Here is a 27,745-nt window from a genome sequence, read left to right on the forward strand (position 1 = left end):
GGCATGTGCACTCATAAAAAGACAGTCCACATAATGAAAACTTTTTTTAACAAATATTTGCCTTTTAAAACAAAAGATGTGCCATATATTTTTATTAAATCATAGAAAACATTTGTATACAAAAATGTCCTCTTTGGGGAAACTGGAATATTAAACATCTGGGTAACAAAACAGTTGAAAGATACATCTTGCTTTAATCTGAGACAAGTGTTAAGTGGTCACATTTACTAAAATTTTTTTAAAAAGTTGAGATAATTCGTAACAGGCTTTCCACCATTAGGCTAAAGGAATAATATCTCTTGTAACCCTCAGTTTTCTTTAAAGATGTTTTTATTACTTAAATCAACATGAGTTTCAAAGACAATACTTGGATTCTGAATACAAAATCTATTTTTTAACCTATGCAGGCTTTTGAAATCTATAAATGCTGGATTTTAGGAGATGGTCTCATTCCACAGGGCTAAGTTTCCTTTCTACAACAGCAAAAAATGTATAATAGTGTAGAATATATTTCAGAATAAGTTAAATATTAAGACAGAGTATGGCAATAATGTCCTACTTTTCTTTCTACCAAATAAATTTCAAAGTTCATCCTAATCTTATACATTTACAAAAGGGTGAAGACTGAGGGATCCACTGATACTGAAAATATACAAAAACCATCAGAACCATATCCTCTAAATACTTTGGCGGAATATATACAAATGGTTCTGCCAGAATCATACTTGTATCCATTCCACAGGGAATCAAAATGAACACACTCTGAAGTTCACCAAATGAAAATGGGCAGTGGTTTTGAAATGTTGTCACTTGTTCTGCTACTGAGCAGAGATCCAGAGGTGACACTGACATCTGCACTCACAGCAAATAATTACATAACAAACACAAGTTAAATATTATCAAAATCATTTTAAATTAAATTGAAGACCACTACTTTTAAGTGCATGAAATATTTCCCCCTAGTTTCTTAAATGCATCAGGAATCAACAAGGAACACATTAGAGGCCAATCCGCTTCTGCTGAGAAGTCCCAGGAGTAAGATATGAGATCTTCAGGGGAGGTAGGGAGCATTATCCACTCCAAATGGAGGCATGATTTCAGAAGGTCATTTTTCCAAAATCAAGCCTGGATTTCAGACTCATTAAAGAAGGAACTGAAAAATGGAATCTTTGGGACTGGTGTCTTGTCCATGTGGCAATCTTTTCCAGGTGAACATTTCTTCCCCAACATCCTTAATACTGTAGGCCTCACTTGAAACCACCCCCAGGTCCTGGGCCCTCATTGTTGATCTGTAAGACCTAAAGCTCTCCCAGGAAATGTGTAAACAAATCTGGGGAATACGGGGTTTCTTCAAGGTTTCCTTATATCAGCAAAAAACCTCTTGGGCGAAGAAAAATTATAATAGGAAGAGCTACCCCAATTGTTGACTTTCCACAAGAGCTGTCTTTTGTTTATCCTGCTATGGAAAACTACATAGGCAAATCAAATACTTTTAGTCTGGCTTACCCAAAGAGTATTAAATAGTCAGACACATTTCTTTGGATTACATTATTCCTGAATCATGACAAATGCTTATCAGAGATTTTGGTCTACCACTTTGTTACTGGAGGTGACTTGGAGACAAGGCCAGACTCTTGTGCAGGTTGGGATTCTGGCTGTGTCTGTTTCTACTGCGAACAGATGAAAACATCGTGTTGCAGCCTGGCACTTTGCATTTGTGGAGTTGGCGGAGGTGCACAGTTTTATAGTGGGCCCTAAAGGTTCCTTTGTTACTGTAGGTCTTTTGGCAGAGGTGACAGGTTATGGGCAACCCAGAAGGCAAGCTGGCAAGACTCTGGTCAGCCTTCTCCATTAGGACACAGATGGGATATTCATCTTCCCCAGGGACAAGGCCTTGTCCTTCACAGTTCCCATCACTGTCCTCCATAAGCACAGTGCCTTCCTCACTCACCCCATCAGAGTCCCAGGAGGAATGGCTGCTGCTCTCTGACTTCATGCTTGAGGTAGTGCTCAAATCCAGGATGGTGCCCTCACTAGGGGGGCCAGAGTTGTAGCTCTCCAGGCTGGCACTGTGGACTTGGGTTATTGGGTAAATCAGACTGCCCATTCGACTTGTTCCCTTGAAGATGACAGATGTTTGGGATGCTTGCTGTGTGAAAGTCACATCCTGATAGGACTCCTTAGCCACATCTTTTATAAGGTAAGCTGCACGAAAATGGTCTTCACTGCTCTCCAGTGCTTCTTGGTTCAACACTTTTGGGTGGAGATTTAGATTTGAACTGTGTCTATAAGAGTGAAAAGATAGTTAGCAACCAGTTGGAATGTTTCATAAAGAAACACGTTTCTCAGTAGAGAGACTTACTAGACATCAGGAAAAACTTGTGGAGCGAGAAAAGTGATGGTAAAGTGTTAGGTCCCTGTGAAATGTCCCTGTGTTTAGTGCATACTGGCCCAACTGTTATTCACTACTTGTCAGAAGTTAGCATTCACCAGGAAAACCAACAGTCTGGAAACTTTGGTTTTTACCATCAGATTAACATAGTACCTCATCTATAGAGAATGGCTAGACTACTTCAATTAGGCCAGTTTAAGTAGAACACTAGAAACAGGAGATCCTAGAAGAATATCAGTCACAAACTATAAAGACCTAAGCAGAGGATTTTATTTCAATGAAACCAGGAAATATTACTTTCTTGAACTGCACTAATACAGTCACTGAGTACCTGAAATGTGGCTAGCATCATTTATTGAAATGACAATATTTTAGAATTGAATTAAATGTTATTAAGACTTAGCTAACTTGTTTCCTTTTATATTTTAATGTAGCTATTAGACAATATTAAAAATTTCCTATCTGGCTCATATCATCTTTCTGTGGAATAGTGCAAGTCTAGAGCATCTGTACACACTTCTCAAGAAGCTCTACATGTGTGGGTTAAAATCTGGCAATAAATTGTGTGTATGCATGTAGATTAGTTCATATTTGCAGCATTTCACAATATACCAGACGGAAGTTTTGCAAATGCAGCAGTGTGAGCATACCACCAATCTTCTACCCAATGATTACTCCTAAAGGGCAGATAATGAACATCCATTATAACACATGCCTTTTACTCATATGTTATCATTTGGATGTAACTTGTAAATCAATGTTGTTCTTGTTTGGGGATCCCGTTAACTTCTGACAAGCAAAACTAACCTTTATGAAGGGTTACAATCTTATAGGGAACAGAAGAATAATCCCAAAGAAAATGCCTTTCCCAATACAGATCAGATTGTATGCCAGGGTCAAATTGGGAAAAACATTCTTACTAAAGTGACTAAGAATGGAATTTTCTTTTTCAAATCTCCTAAGATATGTGTGTATATTGGAGACTTAATAATATTTTATAAAACATATAACATTTACTATGTAATTTTTATTCATAATTTTTGGGGGACATAATCAAAATTATGCTCCTAGTTTACCCACTTTGCAAGCAGCACTTCTTAACTATAATTCTGCCCTGTGATTATGTCAGCATTCTGGGTTGAAGGGCTGGTATGTGTTGGTAGAAAACCAGACACTAGATTAACATATAGGTTCGGGTACACACAAGTGGTTACAAAAGAAAAAAAAACAGACAAATATATTGACTGGAACCTTGTACAGAAAGGTCTCTACTGCAGCAAAGAAAACCTCTGAGTCTTTGCCCACCTAACTCTTGAGTATCCATGAATATTAAGAGCTAACTTATGAGCTCCTCTTCATCCTTCTTTAGCCACAGAAGGTTAATTACATTTCCCAAGGTTCCATGTCCCCTTATGACCAATAACTACCACGAATGCAAAACCTTTCTAACCCTCTGGACCATGTGCCAGGCTTCTGTTTCCAAGACCTTACAAACCCTGTTCCCTTATCTTCCCTTCAAATTCTAGCTTCCCCTTCAACTCTTCTTCCTAGCTTCTATTTTAGTTGAGACCAGTGGTTCTCAAAGTACGGTCTGAACAATCCTAGTGGTCCCTGACTCTCTTTTAAGAGTTTTCAAGGGTGGTCTGAGCAATGCCTGTGGTTCCCCAAGTCAAGTGTTCATAATTAACATTCTATATACCCTTTTTTACTCTTATTCTGGGTGTATAGTGGAGTTTTCCAGAGGTTACTGATATGTGATATTACAACAGAATAAATGCGGAAGCAGATTCTTACATCCAGTTGTCTTCTAACTAAACCAGATAATAAAGAGATTTGCAAAAATCTCTTGCACCAAAGCCACTCATCTCCCTAATTTTGTGTTTTTGAAAATATAGTTATTTTTTCCTAAAAATGTTATTACAATAATATATACTTATTGTTATTTCAAAGTGACACAACAATTTTTTTTTTGTTTTGGAAAACATTTTTTCTTAAAAATGCTATTATAACATGTTTATTGTTTTTTCAAAGTGATATAATGAATATTTTTTGTTTCAATTTCTAATATGGTAAAATATTGATAGCTATAAACCAAACAGAGAAAAACTCTTGAGGGTTCTTTGCTAAGTGTTTATAAAGAGCTGTGCAATCAAAACATTTGAGAGTTCCTGGTTTAGATGCATTCCTTCTTCCAGGAAGCTTCCTTAACTTCCCAAAGAATCTGGTGAGGCACCTTCCCCTGTGCCCACAGCAGCCTACGTTTCTTCCACTGTAGCAGTTTTCATCATATTCAGCTGTAAATGATTTTTACTGTTTTGTCTCCTCTACTACTCTGAAGGCCTTGTGGGTAGGGATGTGTCCCTACTACCTAATACAATAAATATTTGTTGGCTAAATAAGCATTTAAGGTACTGACCCCCTCCCTCCCTGATGGGTCCTGATAATTGCTGCTGGCAGTTAACAGTGGCTCGAAGATGGAAAGTTAGTTGTCCTTAGAGCGACACATTTCTCATCTTTGACTCAGAAATGGTGGTAGGCTTGGAGCTGTCTACAAAGTCCCATTTAAAATTGTATCATTTTAAGCATAGATTCTAGGTACAATGTATTCCAAGTTCTACGGGAGTTAATAGTTTTAAATTTAGAATGCAAGATATTTTCTTGTTGTGGTGGGGGGCTCATATCTACAAACAGGCCAGAACATAAAAAATTAAATACATAAAAAAGTAAATATCAAATAAAAAAGTATCCAGAATCAATGTGCATTCTAATCTAGTGGATACTGAAGGCTAGAACAGTCCTGTAACTATCAAAGATAATCTGACATATGATTACCTCTTCTTAACAACAGCTTATTCATGGACAAACATTTCTCCTTTGAAAGGAGAAGGACTAGTTCACTAATTAGGGTATCTTGGTGGTTTGGTTTAACATCCTAGCAACAGAAACAGGAATTTTAGTATCTCCTGTGCTCTACCCTATTTGTTAAAGACAATGAGTATGTTCTTATGAACCCTATCCAGGAATGTGTGTGGGAGTCTGTGCATTTTCACCCTCTTAACAAATGCGGCATTACAATTTGGACTAGGTTAGTGGTTGTGTTAAACTGCTTCAAATTGAGCTTGTTTGAGCCAACATTTATGATACTACATGTCATCTGATAGCTGATCCTTTCTCTAAGTCTGTTAGGGTTGTTTTTTGGCATGCTTGCTCTTCCTTTTGTAGGGTGACCCGGAGTATGTTTAGGGACCCAAGTTCATGAAGAAAAGCATAAGCAAGATGGTAACACCAGCTTTGTGCCTCCAGAGTGATGAGACATGCTCCCCAGTTAGGCATAAACAGTTTGACTCTGTGTATCATGAACACCCAGCATCTTTCAAACATACATCACAGCCCCCAATCACCTTCATTCTTTGATTTCCTAGTATTTAAGAAACTTTAATCAAGCAGCTATTCTTTCTTTCAAATGTATCTGTTTAACTAGAAATCAGAGAAAATTTTCACTTGATGGGCTTCATATTATGAAACTGAAATTAGACAAGTTTTGGGAAACTATAGTGATAACTTAAAAAGCCCCTTTCTTTGTCCTGAGTCAAATGGCTACTTGTCTTTTAACCAAGCTTCTGATGTGAGAACTACGAAAGTATTCCTTATCTCACACCTTTGGGCCTGATGTGTTTCTGAATTCAGAATTTCTCAGACTTCAGAAAGGTAGAATGATTTATATACTGAAATATTATGTTAATGCCCCTATAATAAATTCATTAACATTTCTGTACTAAATATACATAAAAGTCTGCACTAAGATAGATTAGAAAAAGATTACTAATAGCTTCATGTCATTTCAGGTCAGGTTTTATAGCCAAGAGAGTTGAGATTTTTGGAATTGAAAGTTTGTGAATGTGGAAATATGGAGATTCACAGAACAATGATTCTCACACTATGATCCCCAGAACAGCAACACCAGCATTGCCTGGAAACTTGCCAGAAATGCAAAATTGCAGGTTTCATCCCAGAAATTCAAGGGGTAGGACCCAGAAGTCTGTGTTTTAACAAATTCTATGGATGTTAAAGTTTAAAAATCACCACCTTAGAAAAAATAATTGCCAAAAGATGCCTTACCTGTCTCTGCTCCTGCGGGATGGAAAAGTGGCACTACAGCCCTCCACTGTGCATGTGTGTGTTTCTTTGGCATGCATATTTTTATGGTGCATTTTCACACTACAAGCATTTTTAAAGGTCTTTTTGCAGATGTCACACTGGAAGCGATTTTCTTCCTTCTGTCTTGCTAATGCATGCTGATCCATGTGTTCCAATTCTTTAGAATCTTCCAGACAAGGAAAAGTCATCCCCCTGTTTGACAAAGCACTGAAGAGTCCCCCAGCAAGTAGGCGCTGCTGTAGTTCCATGTAGTCAGGAAAAGGAACTTGGGACTCCATTTCAGGTGTGAAGTGGTTTTCACGGCCACCATCCTCCACTTCCCTTGGCACCATGGTCAACGCTAGCTTCTGCTCAGTCTCCCTCTCTGAATTGTGTGTGGCCTGTTCAGGGGTTCGGCTGACAGTTCCACAGGACTCTATCACTGAGTTAAGATGGCAGGGCCTCTCTAAGCTTCCTGAGTGTGTGTGCTGCTCCTCAGGTGTTCTGTCTGGCTGAGGACTGTAGTCCTCTGGCTCATCTTCACTGACCACCTGCAGGGGCATGTCTTCATCTGAACTGAGGTTGTGCCTTTTCTCATTAGCTATTTCCACAGCTTCCTTCTCTATTTTGATTGGCATACTGGACTTCCGGGATTTCTTCTTAGGAAGAATATCAAATGGCATTTCATTGGAAACCAGTTGTTCTGGGATTGAAGAGGACAGTAGAGGGAGAGAAGGCAGCATCCCAGGTGTATTTGCCAGTTCAGCAGGAGTAGCTGGACTACGGTAGAAAGGAAGGACTGGTTGGACTGTTTTTAGGTTTGGGAAAAGCACACCATTTTGTCCAATGCTGGAGAAGGATGGTTGGCCTTTGGAATCCTCCCCTGGGCTACTGTAGCTGGGTAGAGGCCCATAGTCTGGAGACATCACTGTGAAACCTGGGCGTTTGTAGTTCTCAGAGCTTGCCAGGCTAAGGCTGTTCCTGAGATCTTTGTCCCGATTATTTCTGTTCATTGGCATGTGAAGTCGAGGGTTGGGGTTGGCACTGTGGCGGTTCCGGCTCCTGAGGGAGCTAAACACCATGTTACACCCTTCGATGGTGCACTTATGCTTGATCTTCAGGTGGACGGCGTTGTAGTGGATTTTCAGAGTGCCTTTGTCATAGAAGGTCTTCTCACATGCAGTGCAGAACACTCGGCCCTTCTTTGTGCTAAGGTTGGTCCTCTCATGCTTCACTTTGGCCTCAGGGGATAACTGTGTCCTTTCAAGTTTAGTGACTATGCTGTATGAGCTGGAGTCACTTGAACGGGCACTGTCTTCTTTTTGAATAACAGAATCTGGACAGTTTAAACATTGCTCTTTTTCAACCTGAAATGGTGTGGAACTAGAGGTTAAGAAGCTGCTGTCAGAGAAGGGCCCATGGATTTCCTGTTTGGGTTCCTGGCTTTGGTCCTGACCCTGTTCCAACATATATTGTTCAGGCAATGACCCTATCAGTGCAGGAGGCAGAGGGTTGAAGAACTGGAAAGGCAGCATGAAAGTCATGTTGCTTATGAGGTTCTCAAAAGGGTGTATGCTAGTGGGGTTTCCTTTGTCCATAGGAGTGGGGAGGCTAGAACTCCTGTGGCTGCAGCTCTCAATGAAAGCTCTGATATCTACATTTGCTGTGGAAGGAGGTATGATGATGGACTGTTCTTCTTTCTCTTGAATTGCCATGAGCTCAACTATGGACTTGGTCTCTCCAAAACGAAGGAACTGCTGCAAGGTAGCCACTTCTTCCTCGCTGGTCATGATGCTCCAGTGATCCAATACCTTCCCTGACGCATCCTACACCGAAATCAGAATTTAAAAGTGTGATCAATTTACTACTCTTTACGCATTCCTTTAATAAAGTAGTCATTTGATTAAGGTCTTCACTAGACTACAGAGAGTCTTTGTGCATTATCAGAAAAAGATGACCTCTCTGGATGAAAGTGTACAGGGCTTGTGGACTTCAGCCCCTGCCCACCTCACTCTACTCTCCTAGACCAGAAACTTTGAATAAAACATAAACTGCACAAATGTAAGCAATGATCTTATGACAGATTCAGAAAAGAGAAGTAAAATTATATTACTCAAGCCCAAGTAAGGGAAATTCAGTTGTTATTTGTCACCTCATTTCAAACCAACTGATGTCTTACATGAGGCATAATCATTTTCCCCACTAAAATTAAAATATACATCATTTGAGCAATAGTAACTTCTTTATCTAAAGAGTATAGATGAAGCAATCAGACTAGATATAGCTCAAGTATTCATTTGTTGCAAGTTTAATAATCTTCCCAAGCAACTACAGAAAACAAATGAACCTGTATTGATCTATTGCCCATGCTCACAAAGCAGAGCTGTAATTACACTGGAGTGTTGGAGATCTTTCAAACTCTAGCAAGGCCTAACTTTTCCCAAAACTATAATAAATATTTTATCACAGAACATGTATTTGATGGCCTACTGAGATTTTTCACAGTGTATGTAAGAGTTTTGAAGACGATAAGGAACGTAACATTATAAATTTTTCATGTACTAGAGGTTCAAGGTAATTGATTCCATATTTTTAATCCTAACTCTAGAAAGCAAGATTATTAGGATCATTAAATATTGATCTATGTCATAATGTAAGATCATAATGCTACTCTACGTAAGTGTCTGTTTCTAGACTGCAAGGGGTCCAGCACTAGAGGTGAGCAAATATATTTCCAGGATAACTTTATGGGTTTTAGAGTTAAGCAGAAGTGGGTTCAAACTACGGACTTAACATATACTAGTGCAATGAATTTCAGCTAGACCTTTAAAAAAATACTCTTGAGACTCTGATTTTTCAGTTAGAAAATGGTGATAATATACTTACTTCAAAAAATTACTGGAAAAGTGTCAGGTATTTAGTTTTTGTTTTTAATGATATTGTCCAAGACTGAAGTTTATTTTAGCATTGGAAATATATTCACTTCCCATTTCACTGTAATTTTCACTGAATTTTCTAGTATAGTAGCAAGAAAAAAGTTCTGCAACTGTTTCATATCTTTTCAAAAGATTAATATAATTCATCTCAGGAAATATGTTCTTTTCTTGAGAACCTTGATTGCCTCTCTGAATATAAAACACGAAGGCGTACATCTATGGCATGGTCTGGGAAGAAAGGTTAAATTGTTCTGAAAATAAAGAACAGAAAAAGGTATGAAGGGAATGGAACATTGAAGAAAAGATGAGCAAATGTGAGGAAGACAAAAGAACTGCAGGGGAGGAGAGGTAGGGGGAGGAGATGAGGGAGGAGGGAGAGTTGAGGGAGGGGGAGGAGATGAGGGAGAGGGAGAGGGAGCATGATCACACATGTGTGAGAATGCCAGAGTGAGCAAGCAAGTGCACAAGTAATAGAGAACATATGAACAAGTGCAAGAACACAGAAATATTACAAGAAGTAGAGCCTAGGAAGGAAAATCAGCATTGGAATGCCAGAAAACTTTAAAGAACAAGATGGAGCTGCATAAATTGTAAGCTGCTTTCTGTGTGGTTCTGGAATGTAAGTTTCCTTTCTGACCGCAAATTCTCAGTAAAATCTGATATAGGTAGCATCTTGTGTCAGTAAGTAGTTTGAGAATAATAAAAGAACTGAAGGTACCACCCAATTGGGACAAATAGTTTACTATGTAAGAGGTAGCTTAGTGAAACCCACATAAAAAAAAATGTCATGGTCCCACAGCCTGAAGTTCCACAGATATCTTGGGAAGAGCAGAGGATTCCCCCCATAAAAAATATTATGTAGGGGCATAAGTCATTAGAAATATTAATGGGAAAGATGACCACCAATGACTATTACTAGTAGGCAACTAGGTCATATCAGTTACCGGGGTACTAATTTCAGAACAGTGACCACGGTCACTGTACCTGCAGCACATATCCACGGATGTAATCCTGAAGGGTCCAGTCCAAGGCATGCAAGATCTGGAGAACCTCATCTTGCTTCAACACACTGAAGAGCCGGTCCAGTAGGATTTTCAGGCGAACGGGGATGGCCTGCGTCCCATAGAGCATGAGGCTGCTGATATCAAACACCACATTGGACTGGACAATTTCCACCTGGCTTGTTGGATATACTGGGGGAATCCTCAGCTTACTTAGAGCTGAAAATAAAATTGAAGAAATATAATTTCGAAAAATTCTACATTTAGGAGAAGGACTATACAGAAAATAGACTGGGGCTAATTCTCAGTTATCTGTCTCAGCAGAAAGAACATGAATATGCAAATGATTAGTAGCCTTAATACCTATCAGGCTTTAAGTTATTCACAGGAACTTGTAAACTAAAATTGACCGGCTTTAAGGCTTTTCTCCCTTTCTTGAGGTATCCCTATGAGTGAAATTATCACAAATAGGGAAGGGACAGAGAAAAACAAAGGTGGCAAGTGCATAATCAGTATGGAAAATCAGGAAGCAAAGAATCTAGAGGTGAAGAATCTGGATTTAGGAATCTGGAAGATCTTGGTTTAAGCCCTAACCTACTGTTTTCTACTTGTGGGGCTTGACAAATTAATTCACCTAAATCCAAGATGTTCAGTGCAACAGCCACTAGTCACATTTGACTATTTATATTTAGATTAAAATAAATTTAAATATAAGAAATTCCATTCTTTGGTCACACTACTCCATAGTTACAAGCGGCTAGTATTGAAGGATGTCCAATTATAAATTTCAGGTAAACCATGAATAAGGGATATTTTTATATTAAAATTTTATTAGGGCAAACTGAAGCTAAAAAATTATTAGTCTATAACATTCCTATCAGTGCCAAATAAATAGCACTGAAGTACCAGTTTCTGCATTTAGAATGGGGTTAATAATGCCACGTGTGGTGGTGCATGCCTGTGACTTGGGAGGCTGAGGCACAGGCTGAAGGATCACAAGTTTAAGTAGCCTCAGAAACTTAGTAAAGCCCTAAGCAACTTAGTGAGACCCTGTCTCAAAATTTAAAAAAAGAGTGGGGGTATTGGGAATGTGGCTTAGTGGTAAAGTGTCTCTGGGTTCAATCCCTAGTACAAAAAAAAAAAAAAAAAAAAAGACTACTCTAGAATGGGGTTAATGAGATACCATATAAAGTTGTTAAAATTCAAAGAGATAACATGTAAAATCTGTCAGCCTGTTACCTAGAACATACTACTTAGTAGTTAGCTGCTATTCATAGATACTAAACCAGTCCCTGAATATCTGTAAGTTATTATGAGGGAACACTATAAGCCAAGAGAGGGGAAAAAAATAAAGTTACCATGAGCCACCCATCCATGTCTGCACTGCTCACACTGACGATGGTTTATTTTTCCAGGTTTGAAACTTTGGCAACTACAGTTCAGAGTACAGCTGATAGCCTGCAAAAGAGAACACATGTGTGCACAGCGATGTAAATGCTGTATGGAACATAACACTGCATTTATAAAACAAAACACATGCCTCCATTTAGCATCATTTATTGAGCAACAGTGCCCACTGTGGCAAGCCCAAAGGTGTATGTAGTACCTCGGAAAGGCAATCAACTGGCCCAGCACTCAGGAGACTATAAACTTCATAGATTTTCTACATATGAAAATGGACAAAAAATATCAGGATTTATAAGAAAAGATATAGCTTGGAAGGAAATATGCCACTTTGTTATTAAGAGCATAGAAAAGGTCAACAACCACACTTTTATTAAAGTCTCTAAGCTGACCACAGCAGTAACTCTGCACGGTGTACAGAGGCCATCTTGGGATAAGTAAAATGGTGAACACTCTGAACCAAAAGTATTACAAGTATGGAATTTGTTACCCCCACCCAAGGATGCAGTAGAGGCTGAAAAGAGAAACAGATCTGAGAACATATAAGGGTTGACTACATGAGGATGATTTCCTGACACCATTTACTGGAATATGTGGCTGTCAGAGACAGAGACAGAGGTTGGAAGATAGAATCCCTGCATTGATGCCCCAGTTACATGTTATTGTGCCAGTTTGGTGTGGATGTGTAGAATATACAAAAATAAAACTGAATCAGAAAACAGAGATGTGTATGTTCAACAAAGTTCTAGTGTTAAGAGCGAAGCTTCATATATATTTTTAAGATGAATTCTTGAAAGGAGATAGAGGCCTGAAGAATATAATCTATTATTAAAAAGAAAAAAGCCTTAAAGGAAATCTGTCAGTGAGGTTCCTGGGAAGAGCCTTTGGGTAGAATCTACATGATTAAAGAGAGCCTTGAAACTGGGGAGACTGTGTATGTTTGGAAGAAGGAAGAAAATGCCTTACAATTATAGGTTGAGACCCCTAATCTGTTAATTGAGGAACTATGTGGCATTGCATGGAATACAGGGAAGGGAGAATATGCCAAAGATTTGGGAAACTCATTCCAAAGAGTATATCACCAGTCTTCCTTTAAAAATCAGTGGCTGGTGGGATTTTAAGATGGTATAGACACTTTGGAAAAGTTTATATAAAAGTCTTTTGGAAACAGTCTGACAGCTCCTCAAAAAGGTGAGTTTATAGACCCAGAGGGGTTGTGGCTCAGCAGTAGAGTGCTCGCCTTGAATGTGCAAGGCCCTGGGTTCGATCCTCAGCACAACATAAAAATAAATAAAACAAAGGTATAAAAGAAATAAATTTGAAAAAATAATAGACCCAGAAATTCCACTCCTCAGTATATAGCCAAGAGAAGTGAAATATGTGTATACAAAAACCTGCACATTTTTTTCATAGCAGCATTATTCACAATAGCAACATTATTCAGCATTATTTCACAAAAAGTGAGAAGAAACCCAATATACATCAACCAATGAATGAATAAACAAATGGTATATTCATATAATGGAATATTATTTCCAATAAAATGGAATAAAGTACTGATATATGATACAACATGGGTAAAAACATTATGCTAAGAAGCCAGGTACAAAAAGTCACAGATGTTTATGGTTTGTATGTGTATGATGTATGTGTATGAAATATATGATTTCATTTACATAAAAAAGTGGCTAGGAGGAGCTGTGGAGGGAAGGGAAGTGACTGTTATGGGTGGTGGTGGGAGAGTGTTGTTTTTATTCTGTTTACAAAAACAACTTCATTGAGATATTTGCTTATCATTCAATCCATGCATTTAAAGCATACAGTTCAGTGATTCTTAGTGAATGCATAGAGTCATACAACAATTATCACAATATAATTTTAAAACATTTCATCATCTCCAAAAGGAATATTGTGCACAAGTTTATAATGGATATGTTTCATTTCTCTTGGGTAAAGTCTAGAAGTAGAACTGCTGGATCATATACAGGTATACCTCATTTTATTGCATGTTCATTTACTGTGCTTCATGGATATACAATTTTTACAATTAGAAAGTTTGCAGTGGCCTGGTGAGGTGGTGTACATCTGTAATCCCAGCAACTCAGGAGGCTGAGGCAGGAGGATTGCAAGTTCAAAGCCAGCCACAGCAACTTGGTAAGGCTCTAAGCAACTTAGTGAGACCCTGTCTCAAAATAAAAAATGAAAAGTGTTGGAGATGTAGCTCAGTGGTAAGGCCCTTCTGGGTTCAATTTATAGTACCCCCCCCCCAAAAAAAAAAAGAAGAAGAAGAAGAATATTAGTTTGTGGCAATCCTATGTTGGATAAGTCTATTAGTAGCATTTTCCCAACAGCTCAGATGATTATTAGTATTTTTTAGCAATAAAATGTTTTAATTAATTGTTTTTTTTTAAAAACATAATGCTACCACACACTTAATAGTATGGCATAAACATAACTTTTGTACACTCTGGGAAACCAAAAACATTTGTATGGTTTGCTTTATTGTGATATTTACTTTATTCCAGTAGTCTAGACTGAAGTTCATATTTCTGGTATGCCTACAGTAGCACAACATTTACCCTTCTAAAGAACTGCCTGTTTTTCCAAGCACCTGTACCATTTTAATTCCCACCAGCAATGTGTGAGGGCTGTGATTTCTCAGAACATCCTCACCAATACTTGCCATTGTCTTTTTTTTTTTTTTTTAAATTAGAGTCATTCAGGTGGGTGTGAGTGGTATCTCATTGTGGTTTTTATTTCCATTTCCCTGATAGCTAATGGTCAATCATCTTTCCTGTGTTCATTGGCCATTTGTATATCTTCTTTGGAGACATACCTGTTCAGATCTTTAGCCCATTTTTAGATTGGGTTGTCTTTTTTGCATTGAGTAAAGAGTTCTTTATATTTTCTAGATACCAATTCATTACCAAATATATGATTTGTTAGTATTTTCTTCCATCCTTAGACTATCTTTTCACTTTCTTGATGGTGTCCTTTAAAGCACAAAAATTTACAATTTGACCAGGGTTTCTTTTTTTCCCCCCCTTGGTGTCTGTGGATTACAGCCCAGGGCCTTGTGTATACAAGGCAATCACTCTACCAACGGACCTGTATCCCCAACTCCCAGGGTTTCTTTTTGAGGTAATGAAAATGTTCTAAAATTAGATAGAAATGATGGTTGCACAACTCTATGAGTACACTAAAAGTGACTCAACAGTACACTTTATAAGGGTCAATATTATGGTATGTGAAGAATGTGGAGAGAACGCATACAGAAACGGGAGAAAATCTTTGCCACCCGCATGTCAGATAGAGCATTAATCTCCAGATATATAAAGAACTGAAAAACTTAATGCCCCAAACCCAAATAACCCAATTATCAAATGGGCAAAGGAACAGAACAGGCACTTCTATGAATGGTCAACAAATATATGAAAAAATGTTCAATATCTCTAGCAGTTAGAGAAACACATATTAAAACAACACTGAGATTTCATCTCACTCCAGTCAGAATGGCAATTATCAAGAATACAAGTAACAATAAATGTTGGTGAGGATATGGGGAAAAAGGTACACTCACACATTGCTGGAGAGACTGCAAATTGGTGCAACCACTATGGAAAGCAGTATAGAGATTCCTCAGAAAACTTGGAATGGAATCACCATTTAACTCAGTTATCCCATTCCTTGGAATATACCCAAAGAATTAAAATAAGCGTACTACAGTAACATAGCCACATCAATGTTTATAGCAGCTCAATTCACAATAGCTAAGCTATGGAACCAGTTTAGGTGCCCTTCATAAGATGAATGGATAAAGAAAATGTGGCATATATACACAATGGAATATTACTCAGCCATAAAGAGAAATGAAATTATGGCATTTGCTGGTAAACAGATGGAACTGGAGGCTATCATGCTAAGTGAATATAAGCCAATCCCCCAAAAAACAAAGACCAATGTTCTCTTTGATATGCAGATGTTGTGGGGGTGGGGGATGGGGGGTGTAAGTACTTTGGATTAGACAAAGAGGAATGAAGGGAAGGGAGGGGGAATAGGAAAAGATGATAGAATGAATCAGACATTTTAAATGGTCATGTAATCACATATGCACATACTTTCCTATGTGCATATGTGATTACATGACCATTTAAAAAAAGAAACTAAAAAATAAGAATTTATCTTAAAAAAATAAAAACTGATGACCCTGTTTAAATACAGGTTAAAATTTCCATGATTTGACTGTCTTCTATTATTTCTTTAGGATTATGATGGGCCTAAATAGAGCTGCAACCAAGGATTTTCAGGTGAAGTTATTAGGGCTGTTCTTAACTGAGGTGTGCCATAGACAGTAACAGCAATGCCTTATCTATTCAAGAGGCTATCAAAAAACAGGAAACATATGAGAAAAGGTTTTGCTTTTTGTAAAGTCATATAACATAACACAAAAAATGAAATCACAACTCTGAATTACTCTAATAATGCATGCATTCTCCAGAGGGAATAACATCATCCCCAAAGGAGTGAAAATTGGTTCTTGTGAGGTGAAAAAAAATACTATTCTTTTCATGCAATAAGCACAGATTACATATATATACATAAAAAGATATATAGTACATAGTATGGTACTAAAATTTCATTGGGGAGGCACAATTAGGAAAAGAATTCTAAAATCTCTTTAGGTGTGGGAGGTAATGAAAAGACTGAGAAATACTGTTCTAATGCTAGAAATTATTTCATTCTTTGGCTACAGAGTTTCTATTTGTACATGCATGTAAAATGTATAAAATACATCTATATAACTATACTTCACACATTATATAGTTATTGTGAAGGCAAGTTGAAATGTAAAAGTGAGTGATGGTTTAATTTACATTACATATCATCAAAACAAAAAAGCTTTAAAGGCACTGTCAGGTTTGTTTGTGGCACATGTTATATGTTGTCCAGCATCTCAAACTTAGCCACAATCCTATAAACATCAGTTTATGGATGAATCAGTCATTTGTATATTGTCAATAACACTCAGTACGAAACTCTGAAATATTTCACAATCTAGATTTTATAACTATGACTGTCAAAGGAAATTTTAAAAGATACAATTCACTCTTTAAAAACAAGATGTTGGAACTGTAAAAGTAAATGCATATTTCATTTATTTGGAAAATAAGATCTGTTTTATCCAGAGAAAGAGATATTCTTGAGCATACGCTTCCTCCAATTTATGCAGACTGATCAAAAGGCATGGACACATGAAAAATCCCAGAAAATGCTGGGTGACCCTGTCTCAGCCTCAAAAGTGCTAAACCATAGTGAGAACAATTCTAAGTACACCTAATAGTCTTAGACTGAAACTCATTTCTTGTCTTATCACCTGATTCAGGATTTCTCAACTTTGACACTACTGACCTTTTTGGCCAAATAATACTTTGTGGCTGTTATGTGCATTTCAGTGTCTGGTAGCATCTACCCACCAGATGCCAGTTACACAAAAAATGTCTTCAGACATTGCCAACTGGCCCTGGGACCTATATCACCCCCAGTTGAGACCAGTGACCTAATCTGACCATTCAGTTCCAATAGCTTTCAGTTTGGGGAACAACAATTTTATGTACAGTTCCAACATATGCATGCTGCTTTATAAGAAACATTCATTAACAAGAAACATTCATGTGTTCTACATGAACCCATCTGAATAAGGCTTAATAAAGCTCATTAAACATCTATGGAAATAAATCTCAGAGGAATTATTTATGAACTAAAAAACCAAATTACAAAGTCTAAGAAAACTTCCAATATTGAGGCCCTTGGATTTTTCCACCCATCTCAGAATTCCACAATGTTGTAAAATTATAGCACCATTATTTAAAGATAAATTAAAACTTCTAAAAGGAAATCAAACCAAAAAATTCTAATTACAGGACGAAAAGTACTCATGTAAATCAAAATGGAAAACTCTTAAAATTTACATCCTTTCCTTTGGAATCCTAATACTTATTCCATTCTTCAGAAACATAAAGCAGATGTTTATAACATTCTGAACTCATCAAGACATGATTATTGCTTCTTATGCACTCGTCTTAATCAGACTATTTCCAGAATTGTTATTAGTCACTTTGATGTGCTACAAATCAACATTCAAAATTCTGGTTTACTTTTTTGTAACTATCATTTTCTCATTCATTCATCCAAAAACCACTGACACACCTAGAATGTGATGATTCTGTTTATTTGCTATCTTGGGATAAAAAGTTATGACCTAGTTTTTGGGGATGTTGGGGGACTCACTTCATCTTCCAGACACCAATGTTCTACCTTCAGATTAGGGAGACTATTCTGTGGCCCTCTTGACAGAGATGCTGAACTAAATTCCTGGCAGTGGCTGGCCCAGGCTTATAGTGGGCTGGATGCACACCTATTTAGCACTGGACAATATAGGACTCTGATGGATTTTTATTGAGCTCAAGAATAAAAGCTGTTTTCTTTAAATATGTTTTCATGCAGACATTTTTATATCACCAAACATAAATTCTGGAGGATATTCTTAAGGGACTAGAAGGAAGGGGGAGAAGGGAAAACAGAAGATTTTGGGGATTCCCAGATTTATAACATTGGCCCTGGGAGGCCATCTGTGATGTGGCAGAGGCACAAAGCCGAATTGTATCCAGTCAGGTATTATTGTAGGGTTAAGTTAGTCTGCACTAGGCAGTACACTAGACACATGTGGCTATTTAAAGTAAATGAAGTCAAATAACATCTAAGAATTGAGTTCCTTGGTCACACTAGCCACAGTTCAAGAGCTCAGTAGTTATATGTGACTACTTTATTGGACAGTAGAGACACAGAACATTTCCTCCATCACAGAAAGTTCTATCGCATAGTGCTGAATTCAACAGTGAGACTAGTTACCATCCTTTGACATGTAATGTGCATATTTAATATGTGATTTCATATAATCCTCACTGCCTTGCTGTAAGAAGGGAATTACTCTCAGGAAGCTTAAATTTATGGAAGGGTGTAACATTTAAAGCCAAACAGTTGGTAAGCTTTACTGAAAATTTATTACAGTCAAGACACTATACTAAGCAGTACACATGTACTTTTTCTTTCTTTCTTTCTTTTTCTCACATCCACATAGGGAGGTATTACTAGCCCAATTTTATAGTTCAGAAAGTTGGGAAACTTATAGGCAGTAAGGGTGGTCTCAAATCTGGATACAAGGGGTAAACTATACATTGAAATATCAATATTTGGTGCTACCTGTGGTTTCATTTAATCTTTATAATGCTCAGAGTTAGGCATTGCCATATACTTCTGCACATAACAACATTAAATTTCCATGTAGCAAAGAAATTTTATCAATTGAATAAGTATTTACTGAACATTTATGAGCCAGGCATTATTCTAAATTCTAGAGGTTAAAGTGTTGAAACAGACTCCTGTCCTCAAGGAGCTTATATTCCACAGGAGACAGAAAATGAACAAGTAGTCTATGGCCATACCACCCTTAGGGTCAGGCCTGGTTAGCTCTTGGATAGGAGAAAATGAACAAGTAAACAAACAAGATCCTTTCAGATTAAGGCAAGTATTATCCAAGAATTAATATGCAGAACGCTAATGATTTCACTAGGTGGCATGGAGAAAAAGGGACAGGAGTAAGTATCTTCTAGATGGGGTTATCATTATGGGCCTCTGAGGAGGTGGCATACAAACTGAGTCCTAAGGGATGGCAAAGAGCTGGCCATGTGAAGATATGGAAAGGGAGGGAGTGCTTTAGGCAGAAGGTACAGCAAGTACAAAGGCCCTGAGGCATGAAAGAGAATGGGGTGTTCAGGGAATAGAAAATAGGCCAGTATAGCTAGAGTGACCCTAATGTAATGAATGGTAGAAAATGAGGGGCAGAGAGGCAACAGAGGCATTTCAACATAGGACCTTTTGGGGCAGGCCAAGGAGTGTGAGTTTTGTTCTAACAGCGAGTTTTTTTAAGCAGATGCAAAGTGAATATGATCTGCCTGTTAAAAAAAAAATACCTTTGGTTGCAAAGCCAGAGCATATGAAGTTTTTCCCACTTACCTCACTAAACTCCTTTCATGGAGAGATAGTAAAACCCAGGATTGGCCTCAAACTATTCTTATTTCTGTTTAAGCCACATAGCCTTCTTCCATGCTGTGGCACCTTTGTCTTCAAAACAGGTTGGGTACCTATCCCTGTCAATCTCAGAGGCTGTTAGCCATATTAATGTGAACACAAAGATGGAGAGTTGAAAAGACCAACTAGGACTGCTAGACTGTTATTGCCACCTATCCATAAGTAGGTTCTTAGGTCCTCTGAGCTCTGATGATCTGACTCTGCATAGACATAGCAATCAAAAATATATTAGATAAAAACCTCCTTAATGTTGCTCCACAATGAATCATTCCTGAAGAAGACAATACAATAATTAAAACTCTAAACTAATACCTAGTAACTAGCACTGGACCGAATACTTGGTAAATCATCTGCTGGTATCACACGAGAGAATAAATGACTGACTGAATGAACAAATCAATGGAGAACTGAGCCATGCTTAGGATTACAGATGCCCTCCTAATATCCTTTTTCCTGATCTGCCTTGGTAAAAGAACCTTAATTTCTAAGTCCCAACTGGTGGCCAGGTGACTAAGTACTGGCTAATGGCATATAGGAGAAGTTACTGGTTGGAGCATTATGGAAAGCTCTTGATAAATCAGAGCTGACTGAGCTTAGATTCCTGTTTTCCTTTTCCTCCTTCCTGGAACAAGAAAATGATGGTTGAAGCCCAGAGGGCATTTTGTGACTATCAGGCATCCTTAAGGTCACACCCTAAGGATAGACTGAAAAGAAAGGATGGTGCATTAGCAGCCACATGTAGTTCCTAGTTTACACACTGATCCTCCTATTGACTGTGGAGAGGGCCACATTAATATCCACATGGAAACTAACTCACTAGTAGAGATTACTAAGGGTCAAGTTTAGAATCTGCGGTCCTTTCTTAATTTTGAAATTCTAAGGTTGTGCCAGATTCTCAGTGGTAAGAATCATTAAGTCCCCAATTTGAAATCAAAGAATCCAATCTGCCAAACCACAAATCACTTTTTACAAGTCATTAGAATAAAATGCTTCAGGTTTTTCCAAATTGTATTTTCAAAATGTTGAATATAGACAATTGCTATTAATATGTAGAGTCCCAGAAAATTGCAGTGCATATCAAAAACTGCCAACAGGACACCATAATCCAAACAATGCATCTTTTAAAGAAGTGGGGACCACCCTTAGCTGTAACGAGAAGGTTTGGTTTCTCTTCATTTGCAATGAAAATGACATTCTCATCCCCTCTATGCTGCATCATTCAAAGGTGGAATCTACTGCTCTATAGAGCTGCTCTGCCTCATACCTATTCTATATTTCTTTCATGTTTTTCTTATTAGAAACAGTTTTTTTCTTTCCTTCCTTTCCTCCTCTCACTTTTCACTAATTTCTTTCATTTTTTTTAAGTTCATCTCTGTTTTTCTCACATACATGAACCCACAGAGGTACAACCAGGATTCAATTGCAAATAGTACCACTATTTGCCAGATGGGCAATAAAGACAACTGGAAAGAAAGAAGAAATCTTGTGAAGTTCCTTTATGTAAGAGAGCTTATCTTTGGCTGTTAGCACTGGAACTGAAGTCCACCTGGAGAAATACACATGGGCCAGATGTTCATCTCATCAACCTATTATGCCATCATCTTCCAACAACAGCTTAACAAAATGATGATAATTTACTCTAAAAGTTTTGTTGGAAAAGCTACTACCATGTACTAGGATCTATGAGGAACTTTGTGACCATACAAACACGAGTAACTTTCAGTATTATTGCAGTAAAGGAGCACATGGCTTCACTGGGAAGAAAAGTCACACAACTAAGCTGGCCAAGAACAGCAGAGCAAAGAATATGATTTGTCAAAAATTATCACAAGTCATTCACCGTGTTAAAATCTAACTTAAAATACACTCAAACACAAAACTTATTGGCCACCTTCACAGAATGCTAGTTATTCTGAAAACTGGTAAACAAAGGGAAAGAACCAAGTATGAATCCTTTTCTATACAACCTATATTTCAGAGTAACAGAATCAATGATGAGACAAAGATTGTTTTTGAATGTGAATCAAATAAATTAAGAACCCAAATACCACTGTTCCACAACTCCTAATGAAAAAGAAAACAACCAGGCCATTTGCCTTTGGACGGAAGGCTACATATCACCACACATCTGATGTTCCTACTAATCTGAATCAAATCAAGCCTCAATTCCAGTGTAAGAAAATATGGGGCGGGCAGAGGAACATTTAAATGGTAATACAAGGCAGAAATCATTAAAATCCAGACTGGGGAGCACATATATAGGATAAATAGAAAAGCTGCAAGAAAAAAAGTAAACCTGTACATTGAAAGACAATGAATAGACCTGACTTGGATCCCGATTTGAACAATGGTAATATAGTTTATTGGAAAGTTTTAACACTGAATGGAAATTTGTTGACCCTGATATTGAGAAATAATATTTTGATGCTGGGGATTGAACCCAGGATCTTGCTCATGCTAAGCTGTCCTGACACTAAGCTATACCCCCATACTTTGTGTGTATGTGCGCGCTCGCGCGCGTGCGCACACACTCTCCCGTATATTGTTTTTGTTAAATATACAGTTATATTTTAGAGCTACATATTAAAATATTTGTGAATGAAATTATGACACTAGGATTTGCTTCAAAGTAATCCAGTGCTGGTAGTGGTAAAGGGATAAGGGAATATAGATAAAATGAGACTGGCTAAGAGTTCACAACTTTTGAGCTCCCAAACATATCAGAAAGCTTCACTAAACTACCCCAATTTTGATTTTAGAAATTTTCTGTAATAAAATATGAAAAAGTAAATAGGTCAAAATTTCCATCTCTCCAAAATTTTAGTTTGAGTGAGATGGCAAACAGATGAAGAGAGCAGTGTTATGCAGAGACCAGAGAAGACTGCCTCTAGGGGGAAGCAGGCATGCTTTCAGTGCATGTAGGAAATACCATGGGCCTGTACACAAAGAAAGTCTCACCATGCCCATGTATGTCAGGCCCAGGAGCACAGAGCACAGGTTTCCTTAAGGGCAGTGAGAGTAATCTTGAAAGGCAACCTAAGGTGGGGGCTGGGAATAGGCTTACCAGATGCGCACTCAGAAGTTTCTCTGTTGGGTTCAGGGAACATTAGGGTTCTGAACAAAGGGGAGGCACTGTTAATCATGATCATGATTGAAAGAAGGGATTTGAAGAACCCCAGAAACCAGCATTTGTAATGTAAAAATGACACCAAAGGAGACCTGACAAAATCTGGGTTCTCATTACAAATAAGGAAAGCAGGAGAGGCTAGTCAAAGATAACTGAGGGCATGGAGAAGGGCCTGGCTAAGACAGGTGGGAGGTAAAGTTTTTTCAGGTGACAGATGCTGGGCCAAGTCTACTTGTGTACAAAATGCATGCGTGACACACTTGCAGTGTTCTCTTGCTGCTTAGTTGAAAGAAGGTAATGGGGAAAAAACTTGTTCTTTGAAGTCTTTAAATCAAAATATAAATATTGTGCCAAAACAATTTAACATCTGTGCATTTTTTCTTAAAATTATTAGTTTTTAAAACTGAAAATATAAAAAGTTTAAAATATGCAAATATTACCTTAGAAACCAAACCAAATCTTTCTTTTAAAATTTTTTTCAAGTTATACAGAAGTAAAAGTGATATGGATATATAAAAATTTCCCTTTGTAACCTAAATTTGGAAGACCTCAGAGATATTATTCAAAAACATTTGATAACAAAAATCAAAGAAGTTAAATGAATGTATAGAGAGCTTCTAAACATAATTGAATCAACCAAGGGGGAGAAAAATAAACAAGACACTTAACTTTAGGATGTTAGCTAAGGTGGCCAGTTACATAAGGAATACAACTTCACTATTGGTGTGATCCAAAATAAAGGTGAAACTGTAAACATTTTTAAGTAAAATCTTATAAACATTTCTTTCAGGCACTTAATGAAAATTAGATTTTCAACGCTAAATTTTTAAAAAGAAAAGTTCAAATTAGTTAATTATGCCATCCTAATCCCCGTCTTAAAATTTAGCATCTGTATCATCAAATGATAGAGTTGGCGGTATAAAATTTTACCTTCATTATGAATAATGCAAGAAACAATCAGAGGGCTACTGAACAAGGACAATTCTTCTGGAAGCTGGTGTAGAGCTGGAAAATAATTTTCACGTTTGAGTATATGATATGATTACACAAACAATCTGTAAGAAGGGACAATCAAACTAATATAATTGTATGGAAAAGTTAAAAGCCTGAATGAGAGTTTATCTGAGGCAAACATTTCCTTCCACCAATGTCTGCTTGGATCTGGCCTTCATATTTCATTTCCCACCTCTCTCTTCCTTCACATTAACTGAGTGAAATTATCATCCCCTGAAAGTAGAGTTCTCTTGTTATTTGTTAGACTGATTTATAATAATGAGCCCACATGTGGACAGTAATAGTGATGCTTGTTTGCTTATAACTATGCAAAGTTTGAGAAGGCCATAAGTTGGACCCCAGAGAAGCAAGGCTGCTGTTTATACCCACCCTCTGACTAATGTAAGTCTGTGTCTACGTAGAGAAATGGTGCCACATTGGAATCCTGGAATTTCCAGAATTAGGAAAAAGGACCTCAAAGAATGACAAGATAAGGAGAAATAAGGTTTTCAGGTAGAAACCAATTTAAAAGGGGCGGGGGAACAAAAAACCCCCAAAGTTCCAGATGCTTCTTTTAACTAACATAGTTATCTTTAACATTTGTCATATAAATTGTCAAAAATGAATGAATGAATAAAATGAAAACTCTGCAGCAGAATACTCAGTATACTATTTTATAAAATAGTAAACTGACTCCCTAAATCTTGATCTTAGATACCAAAATGATGGGTGGCTCAGCACTGAGATTTTGCCACAGCTAAGGTATTTCTAGGTCTTTCTAAACAAGGCTGTTTCTGGCAAAAGTAACTCACTCTAAATGACATCTGTAGAGAAAATTCACCCTGGAGTGAAGCACACTCCTCCTGCAAATAATTTACCTTATAGAACCTTCAGGGCAACTCTTTTAATGACCACCATCAAAATAACTTCTCAACTATATATACAAAAGCTGAAAGACACTTTGCCTCCCACCCCATATACTGCAGCTTAATTTTACTAGCAAACTGAACTTTTAAAATGTTCTCCTGTTTATATTTATCCTTTGAAAATTATAAATGGAAATTATAAATGACAAGTGTAATGCTTATCTGTTCTATGGGGAAACCTATACATTCATGGAATGGATTGTCTTTCCAGCCCAATGATCCTGAGGTATAGAATGTTGGCATGGGTCTGGTAAGCAGGCCTAACTGATGCATAGGAGAGATGTAATAAAAATATAATAATCATCTATGTAAACCTTATGTTTCTAAGGCAACTACTCCCCATTGGTTAATATTTCTAGTAGAAATTATACCTACAGCAAACAGATAATTGTTTCACATACTGGTAGACATCAGCGGCCAAATAACAACCTCAAACTTGTAACCAATGTCTCTCTAAATGAAGGAGAAACACGTCACTAAGTCCTTAGCAGTCTAAAGAGACTGTATGAGTACAGACAATATTAAAAATTAAATTATGCAGAGGTCTGAACATAATTATGAGTTTCCAAAGTATGAGCAGCACCTATGTTAAGTGAAGATTTCATCATTTAACTATAACAGGAACATGTTCAACTAACAGTTGAGTTGAAACAGTAAGAGTTGCAGAGTAAAATTAAAGTTTTCAAACTTATTAGACAAGAAATCAAATAATGACTCATGTCTAATTATTTTTAACTGTCGGAAGGTATGCCAAAAGAATAGTTATTTATCAAAATTCCTCGTAGCAAAAGGGGCAGGTATCTTTTCATACATATTTAAAGGAAAAAAAATCAAATCCAAATTTGTAATATTCAAAGTGATGTTCTTTTACATGCTGATTTTGACACATAATTTTTATGAGGTTTTAATAATGTCTGTCAATAAATCTGGGAAGGAATAACTGAGAAGGGAGTATATTTATCATTGAACAAAAGTTTTAACACATAAACACATTTGCAAACTCAGTCTATGAAATCTTCTGAAGAGATCCCATAAAATCTAATCATATTAAGACAATAAAAGAATGAAAGGACACCAGGGGGAAAAAAAGATCTGCAAATGCTATTTTTCAATTAAGTTATATTGTCAAGCCAAAATCTTGTCGCTTTGATGAGAAGAACGTATTTAAAAAAAAAATTGTTACTGCATCTGCTCCGTGGTCCCATTCAGTAACACATGTCCTCCCCTCACCCTGACAGGGATTCCCAGGACACAGCGGGCCTCTTTCAGGCCCCTTAAGTGTTAACAGGAGGGGCCTGGCTGCGACCAGACGTCTGGTCCGATTTAAACGCCCTGTCTTCGGAGGGCCCTGGTGAGCGCGGTCATAAAACTAGGGGACATCACTGCACCCCAGTGTGCCTGGTCGCCCCCGCAGAAACACACAGCTCCACTCATACCATCAAGGCTGCTAGCTGGCATTCCATTTAAACTGTCAAACCCAGGCGGGTGGCAGCCCGCAGCCACAGAGATGCCTGAAATGAGAAGAACATGTTTCCACACCGCATCTGAGAAAGTTTGGCTCGGAGCGACGCATTGATTAATATCAGATCTTCTCCCTCTTTCCTCTCGACAATCGTGTCACATCTGGCTGACAACCTCTTAGGAGCTGACGCGAGCCAGGCCGGGGGCGCTCGACCCGCGGCGGCCTCGCCCGCGCCCGCCGCCGGCTAGCAGAGCGGAACCAGTCCCGCACTGGGCCCGGGCGCCTCAAGTCCCGGCACGGAGCAGCCCCGCACGCGGTCCGCGCTCCGGGGCAAGCACCTTCAGGCAGAGGCACTGCCGCCTCGGGGACCCGCGCTCGCTTCCGGCCGCTTGCAGCTGACGGTCTCTCTCAGGAGTCCGACACCCCCTCGTCCGTTCTCACGTCGGGCACCAACGCCCCCACCCACCCCAGTGCTCTCCGGAGTTAGGACCGCCTCGCCTAACGTCCCGGGGACGTGGTCAGCAATGGCCTTGATAAAGCCGCCCTGCAAGCTTTCTGACCAGACCCGTCTAATTGTCCATTTGCAGTGTTTGGTCGTTTTGTTTTTGTTTTTTTAAAAGACACAGGACTTGTCCGCCGGCCGACAGGGCCCTCACTGTCCCCGTCTGTCTTCGCAGTTCTCACAGAACCCACCCCAGGCTACACCCGCAAAGCTCTCCACAGAAACAAACTTCAGGTAGAAAACCCGGCGGCTTGAAATAGCAGCTGTCTCATTAATTCTGAGGTAAAAAGGGTTCGAGCGAGGGTAGGGGGAGGCTCTTTCACAAGTCCGAACGGTGAGTGTAAATGTCCCCGGCTGAAACGCGGGCGCTGGCAGAGCTGGAGCGTGTGGGCAGTGGCGGCAGGCAGACCCAGCGCGTCCGACCCGCGCATGCGACGCGCCGGCGGCTCCGGGACGTCGGGAGTCCACGCGCGCGAGCGCTCTGTGGCCCCCCAGAGGGAGGCGACGCTCCCCCACCACCACCCCGCGCCACGCCTGCGCCGCTGCGCAGGTGGCCCTGCGTCCCAGGTCCCGAGCGGCGCTCGTCGCCCCGCACCCTGAAGGGCGCCGCGGCGCTCACCTCGGCCATCCTGCGGCTGCAGCGTCGGGGCTCCCGGCGCGTGTTTCCTGCCCGGGCTGCCCCGCGTCCGCCCCAGCTCGGCGGGCGCCGCCGCATCC

The 27,745-nt window shown here is 38.7% G+C and overlaps 1 protein-coding gene across 1 annotated transcript; it reads right to left on the reverse strand.

Moving 5' to 3' along the window:
* Positions 1-74: 74 nt before the first annotated feature.
* Bnc1 (basonuclin zinc finger protein 1) lies at positions 75-27,745 on the reverse strand. Its single transcript, XM_046438898.1, has 5 exons — positions 27,648-27,745; positions 11,825-11,924; positions 10,450-10,685; positions 6,512-8,355; positions 75-2,285 (listed from the first exon to the last, which is right to left on the reverse strand). The coding sequence occupies exons 1-5, from the start codon at positions 27,741-27,743 to the stop codon at positions 1,601-1,603; spliced, it is 2,961 nt and encodes a 986-aa protein (XP_046294854.1). The 5' UTR covers positions 27,744-27,745; the 3' UTR covers positions 75-1,600.

This window comes from Marmota monax, unplaced genomic scaffold (assembly GCF_021218885.2).
Source record: "Marmota monax isolate L192 unplaced genomic scaffold, Marmota_monax_Labrador192_F-V1.1 WCK01_AAM20220418_F8-fsc00005, whole genome shotgun sequence".
Taxonomy (NCBI): Eukaryota; Metazoa; Chordata; class Mammalia; order Rodentia; family Sciuridae; genus Marmota; species Marmota monax.